The following is an 18,629-nucleotide window of genomic DNA, read 5'->3' as shown; positions in this document are numbered from 1 at the left end:
TACATTGGGCTTGCTGGGCGGCTGCTTGTGCCGGCGGTTGGGCCGGGGCCTGGCTTTGGTGCAATGCTCCAGCCTCTCACCGGCGGTTGGCAGGTCCATGAGGGATCCGGTGGCGATCGGCAGGTCCATAAGGGATCTGGTGGTGGCGGTGGCAGGCTGCGTGGAGGGGAGCGAGCCGCTCGCAGGCTCAGCATCCTTTGTGGAGGCAGGGCGTGCCGGCGCGGCGGGGCTGAGCGACGGCGGCGCCCGGTGAGCTCGGAGCCCGCTCGCGTCCCTGCCTGCCGCAGGCTCCAGCTCCGAGACACCTACCAGGGGCGAGAGGGCCCTGGTTGGCAACGGGCCTCACCAGGCCTCATCACCATCATCATCACCATCATCATCACCTTCACCCACCCACGGAGGGTCAGCGTGGCGCGGGGGGCGCCATGGGGAGAGAGCGTGGCTGTGCCCAACCAGAGCTTGCGTGGCTGCTCCCGGGGCAGCTGCTTTGTGGCGTAGCCAGGGATGGATCCTGCTGCGGTCCCTGGAAGTGTGTGTGCATGGGATGCTGGGGGGATTAGGAGGAGGAGGGAGGATGGTGGGGAGATGAGGAGGGGAGATGCTGGCGGGATGTGGATGAGGAGGGAGGATGCTCGGGCAGGAATCTTTGCAGCAAGTAGCGACTGTATGGTGCAAGTACCACCGGTGCTGGTCCCAGGAGCAGCCCCCACTAACGCACCTCCGTTTGCTCTGCAGGCAGCTCCTCACCCCCCCAGTGGATGGGAGGCAGGATGCTGCTGGGCTTGGGGACATCAGGGGACACCTGGGTGCCAGGCATGGGGGTCCAGTGCAAGCTCTGCTTCACCCAAAGCCAAACACACATCACAGGCAAAGCCCTGAGTAGCCGAAGTTGCCCATCAGCTGCTCATTGCCTGTGCCCCCCTAAATCCTGACCCCAGGCATGCAGGGCTCTATGAGGCAGCACCAGCAGCACCATCTCCTCGCCCATGCCGGGTCCACAGGGTGCTGGGTGGCTCTGTGAAGCCCATGCCCAGGATGATCCATGGGATGAGCAGGAGGAGATGCCACAGATAAACTTCCCACTCCTGCATGGCTCTATGTTATGCAGTGGGGTCCTCCCAGAACCCCCAAGTCTTGGGGGGTGCCAGCGGACTCCCTAGGACCAGCACAAAAGCAGGTTCAAGGTGAGCTTTGCCTATGGACCCATGCCATGAAACTGGGAGAGCCTCTCCAAAGGGGCCAGACCCTTGCCAGGCACTGCTCGCTGCCTGTAGCATCCTCGTGGCTCTGCCCATCACCAGGGGGCCCTGGCCCATCATCAGGGAACTCTTGCTCATCCTCAGAAGGCTCTGCCCATCATCAGGGGGCTCCGCTTGTTCCCCCTGCTCTGTCATGCCCTGTGGCAGTGGCACAGCACGCCCTGTGGCAGTGGCACAGCACACCCTGCGCCATGGCAGAGGGAAAGCCACACAGTGACCTTACTTCTCACACTTGGTGTGGGCCGGATACTCCTGAAATGCTTGGTTTTCCTCCACAGGGCCATCTTGTACTGCAGGGAGAGAGGCGGGGGGGGTGACTTCAGTGCTGGCAAGCTGGCCATAGCAAGTGGCATCCCATGGCATGGTACACCAGAGTCACGGTGGTGGGTGCAACCCCTCCATCACCCCCAGGTATGCATCCCTTCTTCTTGGTCCAGCACCAAAACTACCTGTAATGCCAGATCTGCTGCTTTCCTGATCAGAACCCTGTGCCAGGTTGGATTCCAGCTCCCAAAGCAACCGGAAAAGCCCTGACCACCACAACAACGTGCTCCCAGTGCTGGCAATGCAGGCAGCATGGCTGGGCAGGCCAACAGTGCCATTTCCCAGTACTAATTGCCTTGGCACTGCCCTGGGGGAGTGCTGGGGGTACATGCAGTCCCGTTAAGCCTGGCATCATCCGGTAAGGCGGATAAAAGGTGGTTATAGCCAGGCATCACACAGTGGCAGCGGGATCAGACCTTACCTCCTCTGCAGCAGGGTCAGGAGGATTCCTGCTCCTCGCCAGCGCTGCAGCATTGTCCTCAGCCAGCTCCGGCAGCAGCACCGCGAGGTCAAGCCCCTGCTTGGGGAAGGTCTCCACCTAAAACCATCAGGAAGCACTTCAATTATCCCCGGCCACCCTGAGTGCTCCGTGTCGCTCCATTCCCTGCCCGTGGCCAGGATTTGTGAGCGGATTTAGGCCTGATTAGCTGGCTGCCGGCCCCATCGCACGAGCAGCCAGTGCCCAGCTTCACTCCAGCACCCCCCACCATGCAGCGGCTTCACTCAGGGCCTTAATGCTGCCGTGACTGCACCGGGAGAGGATTACCTGGGAGCAAAACCAACCTGAGTGGGAATCGTCCTGCTTCCCAGCTAGCAAATCATTGACCATAGCGGTGGCTGGTGCTTGGGCAATGTTGGGTACCCAGACCCGCATCCCACATCCCATCTCCCATTTCCCAGGTGCTGGCAGCTCACCAGTTTGCAGTGGACAGTGGTCAGATCTCCCAGAACAGCATCCATAATGCAGTTGGCCACGGCAGCTGTGACAGACAGCTTGATTTCACTGGGAGCAGGGAGAAGGGTGTCAGGGACAGCACCCACAGCCCTGCAAGCCACGGGGCCAGCCCCCCATGGAGAGCCTTGCTGGGTAGATGCACCCAGAGAGGCAGCCAGGATAATGTCCTGGGCTCCTGCTTGCTGAGAGCAGGAATGGGAGCAGGCTCTGGCTGGGATGAAGAATGCCAAGTGCATCCCCTCATTGATGGTCAGAGCTTCCCTCTGCCAGCCACGGGGATGTGCCTGCAAGGAACAGCACCCACTTCAGCTTGCTGAAGACATCGGCGACCATCTGGTCCAGGACAGTGCTGAGGTTGAGGTGGTCCTGGAGGTAGATCCGCTCTGACATGGCATTAACCAGCTGGTCTCTGACTCCACTCTTCTGCACCACGGCTGGGCACAGGCTGTGTGCCATGTCCAGTGCCGCCTGCATGATTGCCTGGAGTTTGGGGAGGAAAGGGGAGGTTTTGGTATCTTTTCTATCAGGATTCATGTGGAGATGCCATGTCCCTTTTCCTTGGGCTGAGGACAATGATCATCCCATGCTGTTGGCAGATCCCTGTGGGTTCCCACCTGGATCTCCTGGCCACAGGTCTGTGATGCCTCCTCTGTGAGACACTCTAGCTTGTGCTGCAGCTTGCTGTTCTGGTATGGGGTGTTTCCTGCTTCATACAAGAGAGGGAGGATCTGCCATGGGAAGAGAGACAGTGTGGATCATCCCGTGGCACTTCACCCTTGCTTTCCATCCTTCCACGCACAGCCCACATCCATGGTTGCCTCATGGAAGATCATTGTCTGCAACAACTGGGGAGATCCAGCAACCTTCTGTCTGGGTCAGGGTTGGGCATCCTGGCCCTTCATGGTCTCTGTGTCCCCCCAGCTGGACCCTCAGCTGCTCCCCACTCCCCACTGACCTTCAGCCCCTGCACACAGCCACACTACTGCCCACATCAGGGGACACCCTTTCTCATCCCTTTCACCACATTTCCACCATCAGTACTGTCCTCTTAAATCCTATCAATCATCTCCATTGGATTAAGTCCCCATTGGGCTGCCAAAAGAGTTGGGCAAAAGGAAAAGGAGGTGGTTTGAAGAGAAGTAGAGGGGGTAAAGGTGTGATGGGGAGAGAGAAGTGGGATCAGGAGGATCTAACCAGGGCTGACAGCACCAGGAGGTGCCCAGCCAATGCAGTGGCCTTAGTGATGGGCTGATGGAGCATCCTCATCACTGGGCTGCACCCAGCTGGGGTGGGATGAGGGTGCCCCAAGGAGGGTCCCCTCAGGAATGTGGGGAGTGTTTCTCACCAGTGTGGGCATCTGTGGGTTTTGGGGTGTGCCAAAACTGGAGCACCCACCTCTCCTAAAGAGGGTGCATGAGCAGAGTGGGGGGCTTTTGCTGAAGAGGGGCTGCACTTGTAACCCCCGCTTCCTAGGGGATTGTATGCAACTGTGTGCCCCTGGGGGAAGGGGATTAAGGACATGTTGGGCCTTGTTCTAGAAAGGGACTCAGAAATTCACAGCTTGCACTTGGTGACGTGCATCTGGGGCATTGAGTATCCTGGTGTTCCCTGACTGGTGGTTAATTATGCCATTAACTAATCGATATCCTGCTTCAATCCAACATGGAAGCTGGGATTGCTGGGGGGTTTCCCCTGCAGCAGACTCACGCTGACGGAGAGGTTGGCATTCCTGATGGCCTCCTCAGCGCAGAGGATGTCCTCCTCCACCTCCCTGCCCGCACACGCGCTGAGCATGTCCACGTGCTTCTGCACACTCAGGCAGGTCTCATTCACCATCTGGAGTGCAGAGAGGCTGCGTCATGTCCCGGAGCAGCACTGCCAGTTCCCTTCCTCACCATCACTTTCCCAGACGATGTAGTGATGGGATAGTAGGGGCACAGGCAGGTTGCAGCCCCTTCAGAGCATCCCTGCCTAATAACTGGGGATGCCATATGGCCCCACGCAAACCTGTTCAGAAGAAGTGCCGAGGATGCCCTGCTGTGGCCGCAAGGTGCGCACGGGCAGCGGGTGCCGGAGCTGGTTCCTCGTCAGGCAGGACTGAAACTGCAGCAGCACAGGAGGCCATGAGCAGCCAGTGTTGGGGCACCCAGCCCCATGTCCCCCAGCCCGTGTCCCCCACCTTGTGCACTGCCTGCTCCGTCTTCTCGGGGTGGCTGCGGTACGCCTGCGCCACATCACTCATCGGCAAGGGCATGCATTTGAGGGTGTAGTTCCTGTGAGAGGTGAGCCTTGTGGGGCCATGGTAAGCCTCATAGGGCCATGGTGAGCCTCCATCAGCCTCATGCGGCTCATTCCCACTGTACATGTCCCCACAGATATAACACCCTACCCAACAGCAGCCCAGACATTGCCCCATGGTCCAGCCCTGGAGATGGATTTGGAGATGGTTTGCCACCAGCAAACCCCAACAGGGCAGCGGTGACCACCTGCCCAGGCTCTCCATCCAACCCTCTTTCTTCACACCTCTAGTGGACCTGCATGGCCAAACATCAGACTTGATGGTGCACTCGGCAGGTGGACAACCTCTACTCATCTTTCATGCACAGGGAGGAGGGGAGCACCACATCTCCACCAACAGCTGATCCCCCATGCTTGCTGAGAGCTGCCTTGGGGGCTGGGTTAGGATGCAGAGCCATAGGAGACCCTGAGATAGGTAATGAAGATGCCATCACCAAATGGGTGGCAGGTTGTTTTGCTGGCTGCAAGGCCCAAGCTGTGGACCAACTCCCTTGGGACCTATATACTGTGTGATGCACTCACTGTTTCAAGGGAACAAGAGGCCCTGTGGATGGTGACATCCTGGTGCCATAGGCTCTTTTGCATGGTGGTACAAGCCAGGGGACCAAGTGTCTCCTTCCTTACCTCTCCAAAGCTTGAGCCACCTCCAGGAGCCCATGGGCAGTTGTGTTGTTCCTGTCCCAAACTACAGTCCTGCAAAGAGAAGGACCTGAGTGAGCCCTGCCTGCACTCACAGAGCCCCAAGGTGGGTGCCCACCCATAGGTACACCTGAAAGAGTGAGCCTGAGTCTGACTGCAGGCACCAGAAATCCTAGAAATAGGGTAAAAATCTGAACCTCAATATGCAAAACCTAAACTTGGACTTGGGAAGAGGCTGTAAAGCTACCTGAGCTTCGTGTTGATCTGCAGGGCCTTGGCTAGCATCTTGGCCCCTGTGTCCCCCATGGCGTTGCCGCTGATGTCCAGAGTGGTGAGACTGGTGTTACTGCCCAGGGCGCTCAGCAGGACGTTGGTTCCCAACTTGAGGCGTGATTCGGCCACCGACAGGGACTGGAGAGGCTAGAAAGTGGACAAGGAGGGGGAGAGGTGGCCAGGGCACGTCAGAACATGTCTCCCTTGCAGTCACAGCCACCATCCTTGTCTGGCAGCCACTGTGGGCAACTGGAGCTGGATTTGGAGAGCCCAAGTTACACTGAACCCCAAGAAAGAGGATCGTGACAGGTGCTGAGGCAACTTCTCGGATTTAGCTCAGATCCCTGGCAGGCAGCGAGGAAGAAAGAGGTTTTTTTGGGAAGCTGGGCTGCAGCCAGGTTACACCAAGCATTTCCTCTGTTTCTTCAGCCAGACACAGGCTCCCGCTTTCTCAGATGAACAGGAGCTGCTCTCGCTTCTCTGTCTGAGCATCTGCTCCAGACCCAGGAGAATAAGAGCAGAAGGATTTGAATGGCAGATGGGAGGGAGGTAGGCTTGCTCTCAGTCTGTGCTGGGAGGGATCCAGACGGCACCCAGGCACAGAGGCTGCAGGATGGGGTGACTGAGGACAAGCTGGACTTACGCAGTCATCCTCCTGGGTGAGCTGGACAATGCGGTGCAGGACATCCAACAGCCCTTCCCTGTGGGAGAGGCAAGGGAGAGGCAAGGCAGGGTTACACATGCATCTCCCCACATCCCCGCAGCCACAGGGGCAGCAGGCAGAGCTCCATCCTCCCTCCTGCTCTTGCTCCTGAGGTTGTGACATGTCCCCGTGGTCCCATAAGGACTGTGCCAGGAGCGGGAGATGGTTCCCCCACAGCCCCAGGCTTCCCGTTGAGTTGGAGCAGGCAGGATAGTGATCCCTGGCACTCTCAACCAGCCCATGGGCAGAGAGAGTCCAGGTGGGTGCAGGGTGCCAGGATGGCTCCTGGCTCGTGTGCTGCAGCTTTGTGCTTACTTGGATTTGATGTTGAAGTTTTTCCCCAGAGACACGTGCCTAACGGACTTGCTTCTGCCAATGGAGAGCACCAGTGTCACCATGTCAGGGTCAAAGCCTGTGAGACATGGGAGATAGATACTCACCAGGATGCTCCAAGCAGTTCACAGAGGTGACACCAAGGTAGTACCCCATCGGGGACCTGCAGAGCCATTAAGACCCACATACAGGACTGTCCCTCATGCACAGAGCTGCTCTACTGGGAAGGCAACAAATAGAAGCATATTCTGTCAAGGGCTGGTTGGAGATTCTGAGCATGTGAGAGAGGTTTTGGAGCACTGGTGGCCTGAACAGGTTTTCGAAGGACTCCAAACCTCAGCATTCCCAGAGTCATCTGGCTGTTGAGCTGCATGGACTGCTTCAAGGTTTGGGGCCTCTCAGGTGAAATTAAGAGCTGGTAGAGGTAATATTTGTGGTGATTAGGATTGCTCATCCGTGGTTTTGGAGGCCATGATAGGACAAGGTTATCAGCAGAGACTGCAAACTCCTGCAGAGAGGTGGGAAATGTTTCATAGAATCACAGACTGATTTGGGTTAGAAGGCACCTTAAAGCTCATCCAGTTCCAACCCCCTGCCACGGGCAGGGACACTTTCCACTAAATCAGGGCCACCACCACCACTGCCCACGTGGGATGCAGCTCTAGAAAGTGATGGAAGAGGCCTGGCATGCTGGGAGGGACATCAACAGAGGGAGAAGTGCACATGTAAGGACTGCCTGCTCTAGGGAAGGTTGGTTTTGGGAGCAAAAAGCCATAAAAGCCTGATGAGGTGGCAATTTCTCAGGCAGGAATCCACTGCTGGCCACTGGGTGCCTTGACCCCCATGAGACACAGCCTATAGTGCTGCAGCTTCTGCTGCTGAAGGATGTTCACAGGTGATAAGTGCAGTTGAATGCTGTATTAGCCACTGCTGTCAAGAGGCAGTGAGTGCAGCAGGCCCTACCCATCTGCCTGGGGACTCCTACAAGCACTCAAGGTGCCCCCAGGGCTGAGCTGGTCCATGGTGGCTGGACCTGCAGATGGAGGAGACCTTCTCCCAGTTAGGAAAGAAGCAACCTACCGTTGTCTGACAAGTCCAGGTCACTGATGGAGCTGGTGACGGGGATGAGATCCTGGATGACTTGTGCCCCCGCTGATCTCAGCTGGGGAAAACCAGAAAGATGTCAGTACAAGGGGAGGTGGAAGCCCTGCAAATGAGATCCTGCCATTGGGAAGGTCACCCCAGTCCCATGGCAGGCAGGGGCATGGAGCTTCCCACACAGGGAGCAACCCCCTTGAGTGCCGCAATGGGACCCCCCAGCTGGGCTGGCAGCACCCGTGGGTGCTGACCCCCACCTCGCAGCTGCTGAGATCCAGGCGCAGGTCACTGATGTGCCTGTTGTCTGCCAGCCCTTGCAGCAGCACCCTAGAAAAGCCACCAAAGCCACCCATCAGTGCAAGCAACAGGGGCACCAGCACTGGCGGTGGGAGTGGGTTCTGGAGAAGACATCATAGAGTCATAGAAATAACTAGGTTGGAAAAGACCTTCAAGATCATCAAGTCCAACTGTTCCCCAGCACTGCCAAGGCCACCACTAAACCATGTCGCTGAGGTCCTTGTCTACAGGGTTGGGGAATGCTTCCAGGAATGGTGACTCCACCACTGCCCTGGGCAGCCTGTTCCAATGCCTGACCACCCTTTGGGGAAGGAGTTGGTCCTAACATCCAGTCTAAACCTCCCCTGGTGTACTGTTCCCGGAGCTCTGCCTCTCACTGCCCCATCCATCATCCTCACCAGCCCTCTTAACATGCAAAGCCCTGAGCGAGCTCCCCCTGCAAGACCATGCTCACCCCAAATCCATTCCCCTCGGTGGACTCACAGCCCCCCCTCACCTTACAGCATCTGCTGGCAGCTTGGTGCCTGCCAGGGAGACGTGCCTGAGGGCGCAGGCTTGGCTGAAAAACTCCTTGATGCCAGGGGAGGTGGTTTTCACCCTCCTGAAAAGGATGGGTACAGCGTGGCATCATCTGCCACCCAACACCCGCCTGGGTACCACAGTTCCCTCCACACCATCCCAGGGCCTTACTTGTGGGAATACACATTTTTTGAGAGATCCAGATGGACGAGGCTGGTGTGGCATCCATGGGCCAGGGCTCCAAAGAGCTGCCGAGGTGGGGATGTGAGCTGTGTTGAGGAGGACACGGCCCCTCACACAGCCCAGGGATGGTGTGGGGTGAGCTATTAGGGGTGCTAAGGGGGTCTGCCTCATGCTGGGGCTCCCTTCTTTCTCCTGCTGAGCCCCAAGACCCCCAACCTGCCCGTGGCAGTGGGCACAGAGTGGGAGATCATTGGGCTGCCCCCCACACACTCTGTATCCACAGCCCTGTGCCAAGCAGGATGGGGTGGCAGCACCGCCAGCAGCACAGCATGGGTTTGGGGCAGGATCACTGCTGGGACCCTCCCCATGGGTACTCACAGCATCCAAGGGGCAGTCCGTGCTGGCTAGGCTGAGGTGGGACAGCGAGTGGCACTGGCGAAGGAGGCTCTGCAGGTTCTGTGGGCAGAGAGGGCTGAGTGGCTTTGCCCAGCACCCTGAGCCCTCCTCCAGCACTTTGCAGCCCATAAATCCCATCTCCAGCCTGCCCCCTCTCCCCTGCAGAGCACAGGGATGAATCCTGGATGGGGATTCATCCAGCCCCACACTGCTCCCAGCCCCACACTGCTCACATCCTTGCTCCATCTCCCACTCTCCCGCAAGGAGTTGCAGCAGGATGTCCCCAGTGCAACCCCTGCTGCTCCTGGGTGGGCAAGGAGGTGATGCAAACATGAGTTCCCCATCCCTGGGGTGCTGCAAGGCAGTAGGCAGACCCAGGAGACTGAAGCCATCCAAACCATGCTGAGGACATAGGCCGGGTGGTGTCACCCCCATCACAGCACTCACACTGGTGTTGTCTCCAGCCAGGGTGCCAGGATTTCCAGAGAGGTCCAAGTGCCGGAGGGAGGATCCAATGGCTTTGTTATCTGCGAGGGCCTGGCATAACATGCTCATTCCTGCTTGAGGAGAGGGGGAGAGATGGCTGCCCACAGGTCCTCTGCAAAGGGGAGAGCCACGGAGCAGAGGAAGGGGCACTTTCCTACAGCAGGACATCGCATCCCTGAAGATGCCCTTTCCAGTGTGTACATGCAGCCCCTTCACCCCCCCATTTGGTGCCAGCTTCACCCCAAGTGCTGCCGTGCCAAGCCTTCCAGCAGCACGCAGGCAGTGAGCGGATGCTGGGTGCTACCTTTAGCAGTGAGCATCGTCCTGGACAAGTTGAGGCTCTGCAGACCCTTGGGACACTTCTCCACATGCCGGCTGAAGGCAGTGATCCCTGATGAAAGAGCAGACAGCCCTGAGGTGGTGTGCATCCCACCCCGAGCTACAGCCCCATGGCAGGGGGGAACTGATGCTGGCATCCAGGCTTGAACATCAGTTTTCATGGGGAGGTTTAGACTGGAGATTAGGAGCAATTTCTCCCCGAAAGGGTGGTCAGGCACTGGAACAGGCTGCCCAGGGCAGTGGTGGAGTGTTCCCAAACTGTGTAGACAAGGCCCTCAGCAACATGGTTTAGTGGTGGCCTTGGCAGTGCTGGGGAATGGTTGGACTTGATGATCTTAAAGGTCTTTTCCAACCTGGTCGACTTAGTGATTCTAAGTTGGGTACCTCTGTCTTCCAGCTGGTTGCCAGCAAGGTTAATGGTGTGCAGGACAGAGTCGGGATGGTTGCTGAGTGCGTGGGCCATCCTCTGTGCAAAGTCCCTGTGGGAAGAAGGGTCACCCATTTGACCAAGGTACAGCCACCTCCAGGACACATGGCCACCAACCCCGCAGCCTTATGGGGATGTGGCATCAGCTCCTGCCTTCATGGCAGAACCATCTCTATCTGGCTCCTCTATCTGAGGAGCCAGCAGGAGAAAGCAGAGCATCTCCAAGGGCGGGTGATATCTGCTGGCCTCCAGAGTCTCTGCTCCCAGTGAGTTCCATGCTGTGGAGGGCACCAACATCTCCCTGGCACAGAAGTCCAGAGATTTCTCTGCTCCATGTACGTGAGGTGACCACCACCAGGCTGCTGAGACCCTGCTCATCCACCCTGCAATGCCTTTGCTTACGCTTTCAACCCGCTGTTCTCCAAAACCAGCTCCTCCAGCACCACGGATTTGCTGAGCATGTAGAGCAGCTGCTCCGAGACTTCCTGGTTCTGGCAGGGGAGAAGAGAACCCTTGTGGAAACCTGGACACCTCCAGCGTGCCCAGAGCAGCAGCACTGGCACTCACCAGCCTGAAGTCCTTGCAGGAGAGCTTGGTGAACCACAGGTTGAAGGACAAAGCGGCCACACTCAGCGCCACATCTCTGGAGGGTGACAAGGACAGGGGAGTCAGGACCAGGCTGGGACAAGCCTGGTCCCAAATGGGTGCCCCAAGACACCTAGCCTCAGGATGCCCAAATACAGTGTTCAACAGGGCAGGATTGGGGGTCCATGAGTTTAAAGCAATCCACAAACACAGCTCAGCTTCCCCAGATTATTCCCTCAGGGAGAATAAAATGAACCAAATTATTTGCATGCCTCTGGTGTTTTTAATTCTGTGTAAAGAACAACACAGGTTTTGCTCAGGTGGAAAAAAGTTTCTTTTTGACTTCCTGGTCCAAAGAAACCTTTTGGCCAGCTGAACACATCCTATTTCCCAAAATACTCAGACCAGAACTTTGACTCCAGCCCAGCAGTTGCCTTCTCTCAGAGCTGAGCCCTTGCTCCATCTTTCTGGGGATGGAGACATGGCTGAGACAACATAGGGCACCACCTGAGCTCATGGCTCTGCTATAAGATTATCTGTTATCTATTTTATTATAATTATAAAGCTATATCATTATAAGATTGTAACAGATGTCTGGGGTGCTGGAGGGGAGCAGCAGTGGCTGCTTTGCATATGGAAACCCCTGACAGCCAGGAGGGGTGAGAAGCTGCCGTGACATTTGGGTTTCACCTCCACAAGCAGCTCATTGGCTTATTTAAGTGTTAAAAATGCACAATGGTGCTGCCCAGCCTCCTGGGACCATGGGCCCATGGGATAGGGCTCACCAAGTTTGGTGTGGGGGAGCATCAGCCTGAAGATGCAGCAGCCCTGGAGCATGTAAAGTGAGCAAAGTTTCTAGCGTGAGCGGAGGAATGTGTTGGGCCACCCCTGTCGGGGGTAGGGAGGATGAGGACAAGTGCTGGTGTGGCACGGGCTCCATGAGCAACATGGATGGGCACTCACCGGCTCTCCAGGTGGCTGAAGTCGAGCAGGTTGAACTCCCGGCAGCCCTGGCTGTGGTAGATGTTGTCCACGTCCTGCTCAGATGGATGGACACATGGATCAGGCCCAGCACATGGCCCTGGGGAGGGCTTGGGTGCCCAGCGTCGCTGGAGGGATCTGGGCCTTTGGGTGCCCTTCCTTGGGAGACCCTTGCCTAAAGCCTGAGCCTAACAGCCCCTCCTCCCCCATTCCCCAGCTGCTATGGCTGGCAGGGCACATGTCACAAATTGGTGGGATGGCTTGGTGGGTGCTGGACCAGTCTGCAGGAACTGGCCAGCAGAAGGCAGAGCACCCTCAGGCTGATGAGAATGAGGGTGTGGGGAGAGGTGGGCTGGAGTCAGTGCCCCAGAGGAAGAGGAGGACCTGCCCTGGCTGGGTCCCAGAGGAGTTCTAGTCTGCTAGGGACACCCAGCAAGGCCACAGATTACCATGGGCTCTCCTTACACGCCAATCTGGGAAACTTGATCGAAAGCATCTCATTCCCCCCTGCACTTTAATTCTACCCCACTGAGGATCAGGGAACACTCAAGCCAGGCAAAACTGCAGTTCCCAGCTCTAGCGTGTCCCAGCCCCAGCAGCTCCATGAGGCTGCTGAATGGAGTGGAGGCACCCATGAGCGTCCTGCTTCCCTGCCCACCAAGTAACACATGGCCACTGGCTCTTCTCCATGGGACAGAGCAGCTTACCCACTGGATCTCCTCGCGGAAAGCAAAGCCATTGTAATCACACAGAGCAGCGTAGGTCTCTGAGAACCCCCCTGCAGAGAGAAGGCAGTTTGGTGGCAGACCTTCCCATGGGAACATGGAGGAGACCCTTGGGAAAAGTAGGAAGCAGAAGAGGGATGTTGGGACCTCTCCCTTCCCTCCTCAAAGAGACCAAAGCGTCCTATGTGGTCTACTGCCAGCCCAAAAGTGATTCCACAACCCAGGGGGCTGCATCTTGCTTTGCTTGATCCATGTAGATAACAGCCAAGATGCATTGCTGTGATGACAATGGAGGTATCCTACTCCATACCAGGCTCCAGGAAAAGCCCCTGGATCTGCAGCCATGCTATATGAGGTAGGTGGAAGCACCCACAGCTGCATGTCCCTCATGGGTAGACACCAAGCATCCTTGCCTCACAGCCATCCTGCTCCTCTCTGGGGAACTACATCCTCTCAGCTCCTGCTCCTGCCCTTGCCCCATGGATGGGGTGGTGGGGAGCAGACCCCACTAGCAGTGCTCCTTCTGACCTAAGCTGATGGACACCAAGCTGTGATGGTCCCCAGGGTGCTCCAACACTTGTGGTCCTGCGTGGGGAGGTGCTGGGGACTCACCACAGGGCGCAGGGCTGCTCTGCAGCATCTCCTCCAGTGAGTCCGTGATCCGCTGGATCCTCTCATACAGGTTGGGTGGGGAGTTCTTGAGCAGTGTCCTGGGGAAGGACCAGAGGGGTGTGTGATGGTGAGCTGGGAGAAGAGCATCCCCACTGCTTTGTACTTAGCTACAGCCCTTGTGTGTAGGGTGGCCAGAAACATCCTTCCCAATGCGATCGGGGAGCAGGGTCTGGCCTCCATCGGGTTGGGTTTCTCCTATTAAAAGGGACTAGTGTGAACCCATCAATAGGCTGAGAAAGTTGGGGCTGTTCAGCCTGGAGAGGAGAAGCTGCGTGGAGACCTCAGAGAAGTCTTCCAGTATCTGAAGGGGGCCTATAAGGATGCCGGAGAGGGACTCTTCATCAGGGACTGTAGTGATAGCACAAGGGATGATGGGTTCAAACTTAAACAGGGGAGATTCAGGTTGGATATAAGGAAGAAGTTATTTACTGTGAGGGTGGTGAGGTGCTGGAATGGGTTGCCCAAAGCAGTGGTAAATGCTCCATCCATGGCAGTGTTCAAGGCCAGGTTGGACAGGCCTTGGGTGACATGGTCTAGTGTGAGGTGTCCCTGCTCATGGCAGAGGGTTAGAACTGGGTAATCTTAAGGCCCTTTCCAAGCCAAACCATTCTGTGATTCTATGATCCTCTTCCTGGGGCTTTTCTGAGCAAAGAGGTTGCTCTGGCACCTGCACAGCTACCCCTGAGGAGCAGAAGACCCTTACCCAGGAGATGAGTCTGGAAAGACCTTCTTAAGAGACATGGTGACATGGATGACAACTTGCTCCAAATCATCAGAGGACATGAACTGGAAGGCATGAGATGCTGCATCTGTTTCTATGACAACCTGTGGAGATGCCCAAGTGAGCTGGCAGCACACAGTGTCCTCAACAGCAGTGGGGGGACCCCACACACAGCAGTGACGGCCTCCAGCCCTTCACTGCAAACACCCAGGGGCTGCTTACAAACCCCGCCTGAGCTCTGTGAGCACAGGGGAGGCTGCGAGCACCAAGAATTTAAGACAAAATACACCAAAGAGATCAAAAAGTGCTGAAATAAGGTAGAAACCTCCCCAAAACTCAAGCTAAGCTAATGCAGCAGCAGCCCGAGACAGCAGGGTAAGAATAGTCTTGGCCCTGCCTCAGCTGGAGGATGGAGGTTTCCTCCCTGAATTTATCTAATTGGGTTTTGAGGCTCTTTTAGTTCCTACCAGGAAAAAAAATCCCATGGCAACACACTCCCTGATTTAATTACAGGCTGATTGAGGCGTGGGAGCAGGATGACAGTTATCTTCTGGCAACACTGGAGGATGGAGCTTCTGCCGCTGCCTGGTGCTCTGCCTGCAGGGTAACAACCCCTGGGCTCTCCATAGGCCTGGTGCTCTGCCTGCAGGGTAACAACCCCTGGGCTCTCCATAGCCCAGCCAGCTGCCTCATCCCATCCACCCTGGGCTCTCACCCCCAGCACCCCTCACTCTCTACCCAGCTCCCGTTTATTTCTCCCCTGGAGTCAGCTACGCAGCAGAAACCCTGTTTGGAGGATGGGGCCACGGGTGCTGCTGATGCTTTAACGAGACAGACAAGAGGTTAAGGAGGACCATGACTCTGTTTTGGCCGACACATCCAAGCCAGGGCATCCCATTCCTCTCCTCCATAATTCCCACACGCCACTTCTGCCCTCCGCTCACGACTCCTCTTAAGAGGATTATTGGGGTTTAAAACACCCTCCTGCTAAATTTGGCTTTGCCTCGGTAAGCTAGCAACTGCTTGTCACCTTGTCCCTGCTGAGCTGAAGTGCCACAGCCAGGCAGTGTCTGCTGGAGGGGAACAGGCATCCATGCTCACCCCAGCACCCCTGGGTGCCTCCCTGCACCTCCAGCCCCTAGGTAATACCCTAGGCAAGGCCATACGTGGATTTCTTTAGGGGTGTCTCAGAGATAAATACCCTGTGGAGTTCTCACAGGTCATCACTGGTGACCCTTGATGTGCAATGGGGGGACAGGACACCGCCAGGCCCCACGGTGGGCTCCAGGTCAGGGTTTGCCATGGCGGGTGGTACGTCCCCAGTGCGGTTTGCCCCAGCATTTGGTGCCACTCACCAAGCTGGGCTCTCGCACCGTCATCTCCCTCACTTCTAGGAAGCTGAAGCTGCTGTGAACCTGTGGGTGAGAGTAGCAGGATCAGCTCCAGTGCTGATGGAGAAAGGGGACCCAACGGTGCCTCACAGCTCCCATCCTTCACCATACCCTGAGGAATGCCCAGCCGTGCCCCCACAGCCTTTACCAGCCCTCCTCCCCTTCATCCCATCCTCATCCTCATCCAGGGGGCTTCCAGACCTGGTGGCCTGGGTGCCCCATGGGTGCCCCAAGCGATGCCCTCCTGGGAGTCAACCATCACTTACCCTCACTGGCAGTGTCACTGGCAGCACATAGGCTCGCCAGGGCGTCAGCACCTAGGCAGGGGACATCAGTGTGACATTAGTGTGACAAGAGGCAGCAGTGACACAGGAGCCACCCCTGTCCCCTGGTGCGGCCATGGAACAGCTGCCTGGGGAAACTGGGAAAGCAGGAGCCAGGCCAGACTCTGCACGTACCAAGATGTAGTCGTTGTACTTGGATTTCACCTGCAGCTGGATGCTTATCACCAGGAGGACCTCCTTTGTCCCCAGGAATGCGGTGATGCCCTCTAAGAAGATCAATGTCCACATGAAGTGATAGGACACCCCTGTTCCACTCCCACCAGCCCTGCTGTCCCTGTGGACACCATCCCCTGCACCCCCACCTCACTCAGCCCTTCTCCATCCACAACTGATGGTCAGATCGTAGTTGCTCTCTCAGCTAAGCCACACTCCATACTGGCATTGGGTCTTATTTGCCGCTCAGGTGGTAAACCCACCTCCCTGTCATCTTCTGCAGCCGTGACCAAGCACAAGGCTTCAGGGTCACTGGTTTACACTCACGTGCTGCCCTGCTCACTGGGAGCTGGTGCTTAGCAACAGGAGAATCCTGGTTTCTCTTCCTTCCTTCCCAAATGTATCACAGGGGAGCAACTCTGCACCCAAGTGCTTCCTCCCCACGGTGCACCCAGGGATTTATTCTGCATCTCCATCTTTTGGAGATGTGACCTGAATGGGTGGTTGTGGTACCAACCTCCCTAAGTATACAAACCAGTCACTATGGACCAGTGGGAGCATCACTCCCTACCTCTCCTCATTCCCACCTCAGAGAAACGGCACCAGAACTGCAACTGCCCATCACCATCCAAAGCAAACCAGGTTTTCACAATGACATCCAGCCCCGTGCCCAGTGGCTTGAGCCACACATCCCAAGAACCTACCATGGTGGAGCTGGGACATGGGGATGCAGCAGCCTAGCTCCTTCCCACCCCCTTGTTGGAGCTGATGAGGCTGCAGGACCTCAAGAGCTTTTGCTTTTTCAATCAAAGAAGAGAACGCCAGGAGCAGGGGTACTTCACACCTCCCTGTGCTGCTGGGGAGCTGAAGCTGTGCCTCCCCAGGGAGTTGCACCCACAAGCACAACAGTTTGAGACATGCAGAACCACGTCCTTGAGGAGCCAGGGATGCTTCGGACCCAAGCACCATCCTCAACACTTGAGCTCTGGGGACAACAGCAGCCTCATGCCCCACACCCTGCTTGGACCCCTCTGAACCGCAGCTGATGATGATGATAACCCGAAAGCATCTCTGCCACCCCCAGAACAGCAAACCGGGGCTGAGAAGGCCCCACACCGCACTGCCCATGTCCATGGTGCCCCAGCATTGATGATGCTTTACCTTGGATCTCGGCAGGGATGGCTCTGTGGGACACAGCCATGGCTGGGTCAGGGTGTGGGTGATGCAGGGCTCCGGGCAGCATCCCTGGGCGCCGCAGGGAAGGCACCGGCTGGAAGGAAGCGCGGAGGTGCCTCCTCCCCCTCCTGGCGCTCACTCGGTGCCTCTTCCTGCCCCGTCAGACAAGATTTGCTGCCTGAGCAAAGCAGCAAAGCGAAAGCGACGGTGCCCGCAGCCACCAGCATCGCTGCCCAGCCCTTCTTCTCAGCGCGGCTTCACCAAGGGGAGTAGCACACCCCTCTGCTGCCTCCCAGCCAGGAGACCAGCATCTCCCCATGGCGCCAGCCTTCAACAGTTGCGGGTCTGTGGCCAACCCCTGTCCTGCAGCCCCCAGAGGTGGTTCTGCCTGAAGTGAGAAAAGGGTGTGAAAAGAGCAGCTCTACCCTTCCCAGCCCAGCCCCACCATCCCGCACCAGGCATCTGCAATGGGAGACCATTCCTGGCAGTGTCCAAGGCCAGGTCGGATGGGGCTTGGAGCAACCTGGTCTAGTGGAAGGTGTCCCTGCCCGTGGCAGGGGATTGGAGCTGGATGAGCTTTAAGGTCCTTTCCAGTCTGGGATTCTATGATGGGGATGGGTGCTGGTGCCCACTGCAGGCAGGGCTTCTCCACAGCAGGAATGCCTCAAGTGTCATGTCAAAATGACAAAGCCACTGTCCCAAAGCAAGAGCAAGAGGCAAAGACTTGGTGGCCTCCTTGGAATGTGCACATCAACCACTCTACCGCCACTCGGACCAGGCAAAAGCCAGAAGCACTCCAGGATGGAACAGAAAGCTGTCCCATGCCCCATGCAGGACTTTACTGGACCTAGTATTTCTCTGCCCTACCAGAGACTCAGGAAGGTGCTGGGGGGGCCAGCAGAGCTGCTCTCAGCCCTTAGACTGGGTCCCATGACCATCAGCAGGGACGGAGGGTGCCACGTTTTAGTCAAAGCACCAAGCTCCCGGCTGCCTGAGCCTGCCAACCATGGCCTCTTGGAGTTTTCCCAGGGTGGAATAACCCAGGACAAGTGATACCTGGAAGGGCTGAGTGATGATTCTCTCCTGCTGTGAGGCCATGGCGCTTCCGAAACCACCTTCAGAGCAAAAGCCAAGGCAGGAAGCCATCTCCCTACAGCGCCAGCATAGCCATAGAGCCCAACCACAACACAAGCTATTTGCAAGGGGGTGGCCGGATTGAACATGGCTCAGGGCAAGGACCAGCTTCCGCCAAGGCACCTCCTTGAGCCATGTCAGTGGCAGATGAGCACCAGGAAGAGGAAGGGCACAGGGTGTTCACCCAACAGCGACAGCCTGTGCCAACGACAGCCCTG

At 57.2% G+C, this 18,629-nt stretch overlaps 1 protein-coding gene across 1 annotated transcript in view; it reads right to left on the bottom strand.

Annotated features, from left to right (window-relative positions):
- The window catches only part of CARMIL2 (capping protein regulator and myosin 1 linker 2), a 17,764-nt gene extending 462 nt beyond the window's left edge, over positions 1–17,302 (bottom strand). The window contains exons 1-31 of the mRNA XM_030512670.1: positions 17,263–17,302; positions 16,063–16,154; positions 15,871–15,921; positions 15,569–15,628; positions 14,196–14,317; positions 13,433–13,530; positions 12,803–12,873; positions 12,078–12,151; positions 11,097–11,172; positions 10,932–11,020; positions 10,487–10,581; positions 10,068–10,154; positions 9,725–9,834; positions 9,260–9,337; positions 8,870–8,946; positions 8,676–8,780; positions 8,140–8,209; positions 7,865–7,946; positions 6,767–6,863; positions 6,392–6,449; positions 5,723–5,895; positions 5,461–5,529; positions 4,718–4,811; positions 4,546–4,641; positions 4,246–4,374; positions 3,153–3,266; positions 2,843–3,018; positions 2,499–2,586; positions 2,005–2,121; positions 1,483–1,549; positions 4–305 (exon numbers count right to left, since the gene is read on the bottom strand). Of these exons, the coding sequence (XP_030368530.1) occupies positions 4–305; positions 1,483–1,549; positions 2,005–2,121; positions 2,499–2,586; positions 2,843–3,018; positions 3,153–3,266; positions 4,246–4,374; positions 4,546–4,641; positions 4,718–4,811; positions 5,461–5,529; positions 5,723–5,895; positions 6,392–6,449; positions 6,767–6,863; positions 7,865–7,946; positions 8,140–8,209; positions 8,676–8,780; positions 8,870–8,946; positions 9,260–9,337; positions 9,725–9,834; positions 10,068–10,154; positions 10,487–10,581; positions 10,932–11,020; positions 11,097–11,172; positions 12,078–12,151; positions 12,803–12,873; positions 13,433–13,530; positions 14,196–14,317; positions 15,569–15,628; positions 15,871–15,921; positions 16,063–16,154; positions 17,263–17,302 (3,057 nt within the window). The remainder of the gene's footprint in view (positions 1–3; positions 306–1,482; positions 1,550–2,004; positions 2,122–2,498; positions 2,587–2,842; positions 3,019–3,152; positions 3,267–4,245; positions 4,375–4,545; positions 4,642–4,717; positions 4,812–5,460; positions 5,530–5,722; positions 5,896–6,391; positions 6,450–6,766; positions 6,864–7,864; positions 7,947–8,139; positions 8,210–8,675; positions 8,781–8,869; positions 8,947–9,259; positions 9,338–9,724; positions 9,835–10,067; positions 10,155–10,486; positions 10,582–10,931; positions 11,021–11,096; positions 11,173–12,077; positions 12,152–12,802; positions 12,874–13,432; positions 13,531–14,195; positions 14,318–15,568; positions 15,629–15,870; positions 15,922–16,062; positions 16,155–17,262) is intronic.
- Positions 17,303–18,629: the final 1,327 nt, after the last annotated feature.

The sequence above is a fragment of the Strigops habroptila genome, chromosome Z, assembly GCF_004027225.2.
Source record: "Strigops habroptila isolate Jane chromosome Z, bStrHab1.2.pri, whole genome shotgun sequence".
In the NCBI taxonomy this organism is placed as follows: Eukaryota; Metazoa; Chordata; class Aves; order Psittaciformes; family Psittacidae; genus Strigops; species Strigops habroptila.
The sequence above is the reverse complement of the archived record's forward strand: the minus strand, read 5'-3'. Positions and strand labels throughout refer to the sequence as shown.